Source organism: Diabrotica undecimpunctata, chromosome 2 (assembly GCF_040954645.1).
Source record: "Diabrotica undecimpunctata isolate CICGRU chromosome 2, icDiaUnde3, whole genome shotgun sequence".
Lineage (NCBI taxonomy): Eukaryota > Metazoa > Arthropoda > Insecta > Coleoptera > Chrysomelidae > Diabrotica > Diabrotica undecimpunctata.
The window spans coordinates 109,122,133-109,135,869 of NC_092804.1; the positions used below are offsets into that span (position 1 = coordinate 109,122,133).

General features: G+C 29.1%; 1 protein-coding gene across 1 annotated transcript in view; it reads left to right on the top strand.

Moving 5' to 3' along the window:
• Positions 1-11,287: 11,287 nt before the first annotated feature.
• LOC140434769 (uncharacterized) overlaps positions 11,288-13,737 on the top strand; it is a 57,009-nt gene continuing 54,559 nt past the window's right edge. Inside the window, exon 1 of the mRNA XM_072523271.1 lies at positions 11,288-11,391. Coding sequence (XP_072379372.1) covers positions 11,352-11,391 — 40 coding nt within the window. The 5' untranslated portion in view covers positions 11,288-11,351. The remainder of the gene's footprint in view (positions 11,392-13,737) is intronic.

Sequence of the window (13,737 nt, forward strand, 5' to 3'; positions counted from 1 at the left end):
ACTAAAAAAGGATACCAAATGGAAGAAAAACAAATTAAAATAATCTGCTGTGCAGACGACGCAATACTACTCTTTTAAAGTGAAAATGATTTACAACGTAAGACCCAGTGAATAGAGCAAACAGAGCCACAGGCTGCATAAATGAAACATTATGAAGAAATAAAAATATCGAAACAGAAACGAAAGGCATAATTTACAAAACAGTCATCAGACCAATAATGACATACGCGGCAGAAACAAGATCTGACACAGAGAGGACAAAAAGGATATGAAACAGCAGAGATGAAAACACTTAGAAAAATTGATGGTAAAACACTATGGAACAGAGCTAGAAGTACAGATATACGACGTCGATGCAAGGTGAAGAACATCAAAAACTGGTTAAGAAATAGAAGAGTAGAATGAAACGATCATATAAGCCGAATGACAACAAATAAAACAATAAAGACGGCAAGAGACGGTTAACCCATAGGAACACGATCAGTAGGACGACCACAAAAATGATGGAAAGGCAACTTACTGGAGGCACATTGAAAAACAGACAGTTATGTCTATATGAAAAGAAAAAGTAGAAGAAGAAGAAGATACACAAAATAACCATTAAAATAGTTGCAAGAAAGATAAAATAAATCAGTCATATTAATGTAGAATAGCAGAGGACAGAGTATTTGTCATAGCTTTGGACAAGTACCCAATTGAAAAAAGAACACAGGTCGTTCAAAAAAGACGGAACTCTAGAAAGAAAATAGCATAGATTTAAAAAAATAAAAGCATAAACATGTCTTTTTCTACTTTTTTAATATTGAAGATACGTAAATAGAACATTGAATTAAAATGTAACCTTTGATATCTGTGATAAACTTATCACCTGAACAGTGGCGCCGATGTATGTAGTTAATATTGTTTACACTTATTTTACCTGTTTATTTTTTTATTATCTATATATGAGTTGTGACAGATATCACAAACTTATTTATTTTCCACAAAGAGGTTCTTTAGAACCTAAAATTATTACTATACAAATCTGATTCGACATATCTTCAAAAAGTAATACACGGCATGTAAAATTTAAATTTTTAATAAAAAGTAAAAGATTACGCATTACTTATGGGGTTTAAAAAACGAGTCTTTAGGAAGATTGAAGTACTAATAAGACCACCGCAATCGGGCATACCCCGGGTAATGATTAATTAATTAATCGGCTAATTCTTCAGTCACCCCTTTAATATGATTTTGTCAAATTGGTCCTTTTTAGGACCAACTATTCTAATAACATATGTCTATAACTGTTAAGGGTATATCTAAAAATCAAGAAACTTTACTTTATCTAACCTAGGGTATTTGGTATATAGCTGATCGCTGAAAACCACATTATAGATATAGACATACTATTTCTATCGGAAAAAAAGCAAAGAATAACTCAAAGTAAGAAAGAACAAAACCAGTCAGCTAAGAGAACCTTTTAATGATTTTTAGCTTGGATCCACCATCTACATATTTAATGAAAAATAATACAAATACCGACATTGAGGATCTGAGCACAAAGCTTATTACGAAATCTGGACCAAAAACACTACAATGGCTTATCCAGATGATGAACAACTGTATTCAAATTAGGAGATACCCAAAGTCTAGAGACAAGCCAAAGTTGTTACCTTGCTTAAACCTGGCAAAAACTCCAACGACCACAAAAACTATCAGCCGAAATTTTTAGTTTGTCAGCTATTCAAAGTAATGTACATCACAAATACTAAATCAAAGATGAGTACGAAAAATATCGGGTATCAGTGGTGGTATTTTTCAATCTAAATGCCGCTTACGACACCTTAACTTACAGAATATTTTTTCAAAAACTATATGATATCCCCTTGGATAACAAACTCACTTATATTGTCTGCTTATGCCTACACAAGAGAATATTTTTTATATCACTCAATGGTAAGAATAGCAGATGAAGAACGGTCTCGCTTGGGGTAGCATAAAGGCACCTACACTGTATAACATTTACACAAACGAACGATCCATACCGGTAGATACTAGGACTTCTATTATATAGACGATACACCTATTATTGCACAATAAAAATAAACTATGAATCAATTTTCAGCCAAAACCCCTGAAAAGCTCGTGTGTGCTCCTTCAATTTCCCTAACATAGACGCTTTCACAAAACTGAACATCCAATAATGTCATGATTGTTGAACGTAGACTCCCTATAAATTCCTTGAAAATAGTTTGTATCGCACGGGGTCAGTCACAGATTATTGTTTAAAACTAAAAGGTAAATTGAGGACCAGAAATAATATTGTTCGCAAGCTTGTCAGCTAAAAATGAGGTGCACATCCTTCCACCCTTAAAACATAGACGCTTGCACTATATGCATCTGCCGCCGAATATACCTTGTTAGACAAATTAACCATTCTTTGTTTTTGTGCACACTACTACCAATTTTAACACAAAAATATCTATTGTAGCTCTTAACCATATTTATTTTGAGATAACCGTTTATCGAGATATCATATGTAGTACACAAATAAGACCAGAACTAAAATAATAAAAAAGCTTTATAAAAGATATCGCAGAAGATTGGATGAAATAAAATTAGTTTTTATTAATCGGATGCTTACATAAGACGTACAAAGACATACTCACGTAAACAAAATATATTACGAAATTTCTGTAATTAAAAAAAAAAACATCGAGTTCGGCATTGAAGTAATAAACTTATATTAAATAAAAGAACAACATTTTTAAAAATGCAGAAAAAATAAAATTTCCTATGCAAGCGAATATTCCATTAAATAATAAGCCCAAATCCTTTTGTATCTATATACCTGTTTTTAAAGAACCAGTTACCTTTTAGTACGTAGTTATACCAGGTAATAAGATATCCTCTGTTACTCAGTGTAATGCGTATTAGATTACACTGTCTACGAACAGTAGATAAAAATAAGGAGCCCATATGAACCGTTCAGGGTATATGCTGAAAATATACGGTATAATCGCACAGTTGCCAAACTCTCAGAGCTTACTTAAACCGATAAACGTATGGTTCAAATATACATTGAAGAAGATCTGTACGACCCCTATAATATATACACGTGAACTAAACGATATACATTTATGATACAGGGGTATTTACGGGCTCCAAAAAATTTTTATAAATTATTAAACTCTACATGTTGATGAATCGACAGAACCAATATTATGGATTGGTCAAGTGAGCTCCGTATATCGGTATCCACTTGACCACGGAGCTCAATTGAACCTGAATTTTAACATGGGCGGAGTCCACTTTATGCCGTAGATATATATATATATATATATATATATATATATATATATATATACATATATACATATATATATATATATATATACATATATATATATATATATATATATATATATATATATATATATATATATATACATATACATATATATATATATATATATATATATATATATATATATATATATATATATATATATATATTGTTATGATGTGTTTTTTGTTTGAATGATGAGCAATGAGTATTTTTAATAATATAATATATAGGGTTTTTATCGCGGTTCTCAAAGAATTAGCTTGTAAGTACTTTTTTAAATTATCTTTATTATAACTATTATGAAACACACATATATATCTACCCTAGCCAATGTAAATTTAAAATAAACTATCTTTAAATTGATATTCTTATAAAACTAATTAAATTCTATAGACAATGTAAAATTTAAACAAACTATCTTCAAAATTGAAATTGTTATAACACTAACTAAATTATATTAACAAAATGTTGTACCTTTCTTTCACTGAATGCCTAAATGAACTGTTTTCCACTATATATTTTCTAATCACCACTGAATGTCTTCGTACTTCGGTTATCCTTGTTTTTGTGAAATTTCTTTTTCCAATTATCAGCTTCTACCAATTTAAGATATAGTTTTCTTCACCAGCATTTATACACCACCAGCAAACAGCATTTATATTTATTCTTTTCAATATACCAATATCCAATTATTATAAGTTGATTTATACTAATCTCCAACCATAATATAATTTAATTTCTTCCAATATATTTTTTTTAATCTTCAATAATTATTTGTGTATAATTATAAATGTGCATTAAATTATATGCATAATTTTTAATCTTCATTTAACTCACTATATTAAACAATTTGACTATTTGTACCTGATTCACTGACTCCAACTAACTTTATATTTCTTACTAAACTTTTCTGACTGACTTCTTGAAAATTCTGAACAATTTACTTCACTATTCACTAACTAAATGTGTCTAGGTACTAACTTTCATAATAAACTGGCCTGACTTCTGACTAAAAACTTCTAAAAACTCTTTCTTGAATCCAAATCACGGGTATTTATATCTTTTGGATATTCCAGAACCATCTGGTAATAGATCATGTTCCAATTTGTTCTATCAAATACTTGTCTGAATTTTCTGGAACAAACCATTTCGCAAACATGGCCATCTCCGGAGATCCAGAGAATTCCATTCTTTTCTATTAATAATTTTGTTTACATTTAGGCTTTTCAGATCAGAATATATAATTAAATTAGTAACTTAACATTCTAATTTAATAAAATACACATTTCAAACAATATATTAATATAACCCCACTTTATATTCGTAAATATTCTTAAACGTCACTTCAGAGTATAAATATCTGTCTATCACTCATTGTATAGTTGGTTGCCTAGTCACATGGCTCACTTACATATATCTACCACATTACAATTACTAAAATACAACTTTTTACAATTATTATATGCTAATTTATTAAAAATGCCCTCACATAAATATATTTTTATTAAATTCTCTAGTATATAACTTCTTAAAATAATCAAATACTTTTTTATATCTAATATTATGTAGTATATAACTTATAAATTATTTTCTATAAACCCCAATCGTCACAATATATATATATATATATATATATATATATATATATATATATATATATATATATATACATATATATATATATATATATATATATATATATATATATATATATATATATATATATAAATATTTATTCTTTAAATTTGATTATATAAAGTTTACGTAAATTATTTATGCTAGCTAATCCATCTACCCAAGAGCAGAATATAGGATCAATAAAAATTTAATGCATTATGATTTGCGCCCGACGATTGCAAAGCATTTTAAGTGAACTAGCGTCTGACTAGCGTCAAAGAGTTCGGTAAGAGGAATGAGGGATATATGTGTAATATAGCCGCTGGGCTATACTCTAGGGTGTGGCTTGGACTCTGTGTATAGAATTTTAATACCTCATGCAAGGTATTTTCAGTAGGATAAAAGATTTTTAGAAGAGGTCTGTATAGGGATATTAAGCTAAGGGGGAACCCTGTTCAGCAGCAAAAGGTAGCAGACTTTCTACTTCTATAATTTTCTTACACTCCTTCTTCTTCTTCTTCTTCTTTTAATGGCGCTACAACCCTTTGTGAGTCTTGGCCTGCTTAACAATGTTCTTCCATTCTGCCCTGTCGGATACTTTCCTTCGCCACTGCCTGATGTTCATGGTTTTAAGATCCCTCTCTACGTCGTCTATCCATCTTTTACGGAGCCTTCCTCTTGTTCTGTTTCCTTGGGGCTTCCATCTCTGGACTACTTTTACAGCTCGATTATCTGGCATTCTTTCTAGGTGACCAAGCCAGTTTAGTCTTTGTGACTTTACAAATCTGACAATATCTGCGCTCTGCATTAGTTCATCCAGCTCGTGGTTCATTTTAATTGATTCAGTTGATTTTCATCAGTGGTTGAGAGGGTCCACGTTTCACATCCATATGTGACCACTGGTCTAATTACTGTTTTGTAGTTTCTTACACTCCAGGTTTCGAAAATATCTGTCAATCAGACTGGGTGCCCTACGCATAATTGTTTTCTTCACACTGTTACGGCCTGTATCAAGTATGTTAGGTAGTTTTTCAACCTACCTCTATATGCCGTATCTACTATGTGACTTTTCACCTGATAGAAATCTAGGAGCTGCTGAGAAAGAAGGTGTGTTAATGCTTGATGTTAAAGATAGTGCAAGCACTCTTGACCACGGCGCAGTAGACGGAATTTGGTTTAGTCCCAACTTCCATGCGAAACGCATTGTACCATGCACTGTATAATTCCACTTACAATAAAACCTTTCTGCCTTTACGTGAATTTGACTCCGCCTTCGCGCAGCTCCATGGTCAGGAGTGTTTAAACTATCTTTACGTCTGAACTGGAATCAACAGCAAGTTATCAATAGTTTATTTATATGGATTAACTTGAGCCATGTAAAATACAAATTATAAGATCATCATCAGTCTTAAATAGTACTTAGTTTAGTAATAATTTGAATTTTATTGTATTAACTATATTATATTTTTTTCACGTGAAATTAAAAATAAATAATAATACGAAACCACTATGAATGTCTGTTTTTAAATTTTGAACAATTTAAAAAAGATTTTGAACCATTTGTTATGGTATCAATCGCCATGTTTAAAATTGGTCTAAAAACAAAAAAATTGGTTCTATTAGCATCAGTTAACACAACCTTAAACCTATTCAATCGGTCATTTTATAAAGTGGTTAAATTTAATTTACTTTAGATAGTCGTATTTAAACATTAAAATTGAAATATATGAATTAGTTTACAGTATATTATAATTTAATATATTTATATATACTTATGTGTTTTCCCATTGGCTAGTAAACAAAGAATTTGGAAAAGTAATTTTTTCCTAGCTTGAGAAACAAGTTTCAATTTAAATATTGGAAATTCACATAAAATGTTGCCAGTTTTAAAAGTATAAAGACTGATTCTAGTGAACGGCTAGTTCAGTTTAGTTAAAATCCTTGAGCATAAGATTCTTCTTATCACTAGCTTGGATTAGAGGTCATTGCAGCAAACTCAGCGACTGAAATAACAAAACCGCCAACGATAAGAGAGATTTAAAGGGCAATTAAACTGCAGAAAAATAACAAGGCCTCTAAATGTGATAAAATACTCGCAGAACTGTTCAAGTGGGGAGAAATGCAAATAATGAAAAGGATATATAAGTTCGTATACAGAATATGGAGATAAGAGAAAATGCCAAACGTTTGGAATAAGAGTATCATCTGCTCAATCCATAAAAAGGATGACAAGGTCCTCTGTCAAAACTATAGAGGAATCTACTAACTATGTTGTGAATATAAAATATTTACTAGTATACTTAACCATAGACTACAACCCTCGTAGATAAAATTATCAGAGAATATTAGGCAGTATTTAGGCAGGGAAGATCAACTATCGACCAACTATTTACGGTAAAGCAAGTCTTAATCAAAGCCTTAGAACATGACGTACATGTCTATATCTTCGTCAACTTTAAACAGACATATTACTCATAAAACAGGGCATAATTATACAAAATATTAAGTGAATTTGAAATACAGATACAAAATAAGATGACAGATCCATTTCAAATAACATAAACATTAAAACAGAGTGATAAGCTGGCACCAAAATTGTTTAATTTAGCACTGGAATACGTAGAAAGAAAACAGAGGGTAGAAATATCATACGTATGTGTGTTCTGTCACATTATTTTTCCTTAATATTCTAATTCCTTATATTTAGACCCATTAAATTCTAGACAATAAACATGTATTTCCATTATTTAAGCTAAATTTACACTTCAACTATCATTAATAATATTAAATATTTTCATAGGGTAAGTGCATTTTATATTTATAGTTGATCGTTTATTTAGATATCTTTTTATAATTTCATATTTGACTTTTTTGACACAACCTCCAACCCAAGTGTATATTTTTAAACCATATGCAGTGTAGTATCTTTATTATAGTTTTACTAATTTAGTAAATAATAACTTTAGATTTATTATTTCAGTTTTTTGGCCTTTTTAATTTTTTTGTCCCCTTTTTGGTGAGATATACCATAACCATATAGGTGAATCTTTCTGAACATGCAATAAAAACTATAATGCAAAACTCAACGGTTACCTAAAAGTACATATATACATTTAGTCACATTTAAGTCACCATCTAAAGCTAGCAGCTACGTTTAACAGGTGATCCAACTGCACAAAGCCAACAGTACATGAAACATTTTTATGTATCATTATATTTAAGTATGATTTTAAAAATCTTTCGGTCAAGCATTAGGCAAGATTTGCTTTGTTTTTAAATTAATCCTAAAATTCATTTATATTTTTATGCACAATAAATATCATCTTATATACTAAAAGGCTAAGCCCTTTTCTTATGTGCAATACTCCTCCTAAACGGTGATAGATAGGAAAATAATTTTTTCGAATAATTAAACAGATTGTTGAGTAGATTCCCCATAAGGTTTAAAATTTAAAAAATTCAAACGGGTTAAAAAATGGCGGCCATAAAATGAATTTTTCCTATAGTAAAGTATAGGTATTTTACAGGTTTCATTGTTCAAAATTTAAAGTTCTAATTTTCAATGTATTTTTAAAATATGCCAGCGTCTACTTTTTTCTTATACTTACTGATTGAATTCAGAATTATAAAACCGGAATTATTTACTTCCGGTAAGATATCCCAGCCTAACCTAACCTAACCTAACCTAAACTAAACTAACCAAATTGCGAACAAAAAAACCAACTTCGAATTTCAAGTACAAAATATTTATTAATTCATTTAAGTTTAAAAATTAAAGTCAATCAAAGTTAGTTCAATACAATAAGGAATAACGATAATGACCACTCAAAATTCGGGATCCTCTTGTCTCCGATTTTAATTTGTGGGGTCTGTTTTACACTATCTGATGAGTTGGTATTTTTTTATTTTTATGTTTAGTTAGAAAGTATTCTGTTTCCAACAAGTGCAGCGTGGGTGAGGTGTTGTGATTGATATTTAGAGATTTAGACTACGTTTTGAGTTAAATACTTGCAGAATTAAATAATGAGGTAAGCATTACTTTGTTTTTAATTTATTAGTTAGAAATATTTTATTAATTTTGTTGGGAATAAGCCACAATTTTACGTTAAATTATGTTTATTTTAAATAAATAAATAAAAAATAAACTTATTATAAAGTAAAATTGTGGCGTATTCGCAAAAAAGTGGAACAGTAGGCGGTAGTGTAGACTAGCGCGGAGCATCATACTGTGTTCTGTATTTTTTAAATTTAAATAATATTTAAATATAAATTAAGTTAGTTAGTTAGTTAGAGTTCTCAAACCGACTTCTTTTTCTTAAACGTGGCATTTTACAATCTAAAATATGCAAAAAAAAAGTTACTTCCGGATTTACTTCCGTTTTTTATTTAAGAGGATCGAAGTCTAATAATCATATTGTTTCCGTTTCCTAATGTAACATTACACCAGGCGACGGAAACGATGGATCGTTAGACTCCGCCCCTCTTAAATATCAGCAAAACATACATCAAAACTCGATGTCGAGTTGGTCCGCTAGTTAATTATTATTTTGATTTATTTGTCCTAGCCTCATTCATTTTTCAGATTTTATTTAAAGATAAGACGTTCTCACACCTGAAGGACCGAGCTAACAATTGGCTCCCAAAGAAAGTTGGGAGTTTTATTGTAATACATTGGCTTGCAACTTTCAGAAGTATTTATATTGTTACCTATGGGTAACTATGGGGGTAGTTCGCTGGTTACAAGTATATTGTTTTTATTAGTTTAAGATTATAACTATAAATGTTCTGAACAAGCTTTGAGTGTACATCCAAGATTTTAATAGAAAACAAAGGACTTATCTAAAAGATTTAAAAAATAGAAATATTAAAAAAAAAATAAAAAGAAATACAGAACTAAATTAAACAAAAAAAACATAATTATTTATCTTTGTAAAAACGAAAAGAACAGAAACATGGTTTTATATCACTACAAGCCATGTAACCAAGATGCCATCCTTTAGAGCTTCCGCATTAAAAATACAATATTTCCATAAAGGTAACATGGCGCATGTACATTGGGCCTGAAGCAAATAATCTTCAAGCCCACACACATACATACACAAGGTTCTTCTTAGTAGTTTTTACAGTTTTTATGCTCTATCTCACGTTGTTGTCAATTAACAGTAAATAAATTCTTACCAGTTTAGAACTGCTTTAATTCGATCTTTGAAGTATCAGTCACGTACTGTACTTCTAAGGCTTGGATATTGAACTGAATTTAAAGCAAAATATTAATATTAAATTTTAATCTTTGTTATGTAAACTATTAGTTATGTCTTACTTATTTTTTTAGGACTTTTACAGTTTATTAAATAAAATATTTCACAGAAATCCAGTTGAGCTAACGAAGAAAATAATATCAATAGTCAACAAAATAAACAAAGAAGTGGAAGGCATTTAGGCAGGCATGTATATAACATGGATTTATATTGTATGGCCCAAAATAGAAACCCATGCAGAAATGTAATAAGGGAAATTCGCATAGCGAGTAGAAACTAGGAATAAAAACCATGGAAAATGATGATGACATTTCTTTTAACTCTATGAATTTTAGGTACAAATTTTCGAACCGAAAGAAAATAATGCAATTTAAGTGACAACAATAATTGTTGTAATATAACTGTATATAATTATTGTAATTAATCACCTTTGCTTAATAATGTGATAACAATGTATAACAAATGTATACTAATGTTTAATTTATATAGACAAAAATATAATGTAACAAAAAAAAAAACAAAAAATGTATAACAAATTTAAATATTGCTTTTTTTTCATGTGTGTCTTTTGTTGTAACCCTGTCGTAGTGCAGCCATTTGACTTATTGTACAACTTCCATTCACTCTTGATGTAACCTTGTACCCGCTTGTATCTTGTGTTTGTGGACTTAATGTTGACACATAGTTGATTATTTTATGACCTCCGCTACAGGGTCTGCAGCTAAGTCTCCACAACAGTCTCAATATTTATTTTTCCATGTATTTTACCGGGTATATTTTATTCGTCCTTGTGAATATTTCGTACAGATTTCATCGAATACTCCCTATCATAGGTAGACTTATATCAGATATCAGACTTATTGGCTTCATGAACTTTGATTTTCCTATCAGATTTTGTTAGGTATGGGTACAAAAACATATATAGAGCCACCGTTATAAGGCTCTAAACTAAAATATATCGCTTATGAGCTTAATTCCAATTTCATCAAAATAAAAAAATATAGACGGGCAATGTATAAACCGCAAATTAGAAGTCCTTTGGCAACATTGTAATCGTCAGGCGCATCACGGTAACTAAATATTATAAGTAAGCAAAACATAACAATTTTTCTCATTAATATTCTAAGAATCGTTTAGCATTCAGAATGAAGTTTTTAATATTTACGTGTTTAATTGTAATTCTAGGTATGTAGAAACCTTTTAAAATATTTTGTTTCAAGCAATGATAATTATTATCCCATAATTAAGCATTATTTTTGGTTTGGTTATTCTTTCAATTAATAATAAGCGCATTTTTGGTCACTATTATTAGAGGTGGAATATGACCATAAAAAGTTTTAAAGCTATTCTATTATACAATTTTATATTTTATTTATTACATTTATTATTGGTCTTTTTGACAATTGATTTCTAAAATGCAAATTGATCTCAACTTAAAAAATAGAAAATTTTCCATAGAAGTTTATTTTTTTACTGGCATCACTTAATTATGTACTATTTATTAGGAATCACGATATGCGCTAGTCGCAAGATTTGTGATTAATTTTTTATTTAACAAAATCTGAAAATCGAGATTTTTTGCTTTTTGCCCACATATTTTCGCCTATAACCGGAGAGATATTGCTTGTACAAAAAACTTTATGACAATTAAAAGTTTAATTTTTTAATTTTTACATATTTAGCTAGCTAGAAATAAAAAAATTTATTTTTAAGTTTAAAAAAATAGTAATAATTGGGAAAGTAAGTGCAAGAAATGAAGTTTTTTGTTTGAAGTTTTTTCGATACAATAAATAAAACATACATCCTTCATATTCTGCCTACAAATCTTTATAATATGGCTAAAATGCTTTTTAAATTTTGTTAGGATCGGTTTAATAGTTTTTGCATAATAATTTTACAATCCAGAGTCTGCAAAAAAAATTTTAAACCCAGCGTTTTGATGTAACGTCTCTTTTTACCAATTTACTTTTAGATCTAATCATAAGTAGTGTTGAAAAACATTGGAATGAGATTTCGCAACATACCAATATTGACTTACTACATTTCAAAACACTTATCAATTTTGTATTTAATTCTAATATTTTTATATTTAATGGTGTCTTTTATAAACAAATTTTTGGTAGTCCTATGGGATCTAGTCTTTCACCCATTCTAAGTAGCTATGTCATGGATGATGCTATCAGTGACTGTATCAAAAATTGCCCTTTTTCATTCCTTTTATTAAAAGATATGTAGATGATGTACTTTTTGGCACTTCCTAAACACAAAATTCATGAAACAGTTAACATTTTCAACAATCACAATCAACATATACAGTTTACAGTTGAGGAAGAGGTAGATAAATATCTACCATTCCTTGACATGAGAATTGTAAGAACTACAGACAATGTGTTGAAAACCAGATGGTTCAGAAAACCCATGTGTAGTAATAGATTTATAAGCTATTACTCATATCATCCAAACAAGATGAAAATGAACCTTATAACAGGGTTAAAATAACGTGTTTTAAGGCTTTCTCATCCAGATTATATACATGAAGATCTTCAATTGGTAAAAAAAATTTAACTGAAAACTCTTATCCTTCAGATATGCTACATAGGATGCTTTTTTCTAATATTGTTAATATTAGAAATTAAAAAGGGATTAGGACTGAGGAGGAGAAGATAACTTAACACCATTTTTTACTAAATCTCAGAACATTTTATCGAACAGTCAGAACATCTATTATCATTCACTACCTTTTATACCATCATTAACAAATAAATTAATACAAACACTAAAGATTATTAAAAATATAACCATAGCAATAAAGAACATCAAAACTATTTCATCTTTATATTTTAAAACTAAATATTCTATAGACAAATTAGATAAAACAAATGTAGTATACAGCATTCGTTGTACTCAGTGTGAAGCTGTGTATGTTGGTAAGATCGGAAGAAATCTGTCAAATCGCCATTATTTCTAACAAAAGTGATTGTAGAATTATAAAACCATCTTGCGTTTTAGTAGAGCATGTAATCGACAAAGACAATATTATGGATTTTGATAATATTAAAATTTTGTGTAGTGAAAGTAATAAATTCAAAAGGACTTTTTTAGAAATGGTTTGTATTAGCAGAAGTGAAAATAACTTAAACAAAAGATCAGAAATTCAAAATCTAAGCAAAATTTATATTTATATTATTTCTCATAGTTTATTTATGAAACCAGTAAAATATCATATTTTAATTCAATTTTCCATATACTTATTACATTTTTTCAAATTTTTCAAGCATCTATCAATGATGAATAAATCTTCTTTTTTATTACTAAATAAAAAAAAAATTTTTAACAAAATTTTATTTTTTGGCAATATAATTGTCAAAAATGAAAATTTTTAGTTGGCATTCATTACATTTACGCTTATTTGTAATTGGCCGCTATTCTAACTTATTTATAAATTCAATTGTTTTTTAGTTAAAAAGTTTTTTAAAATTATATTACAAAATTTAAGAGAAACATTTATTAGATAGGCTAATTTTTAGGATA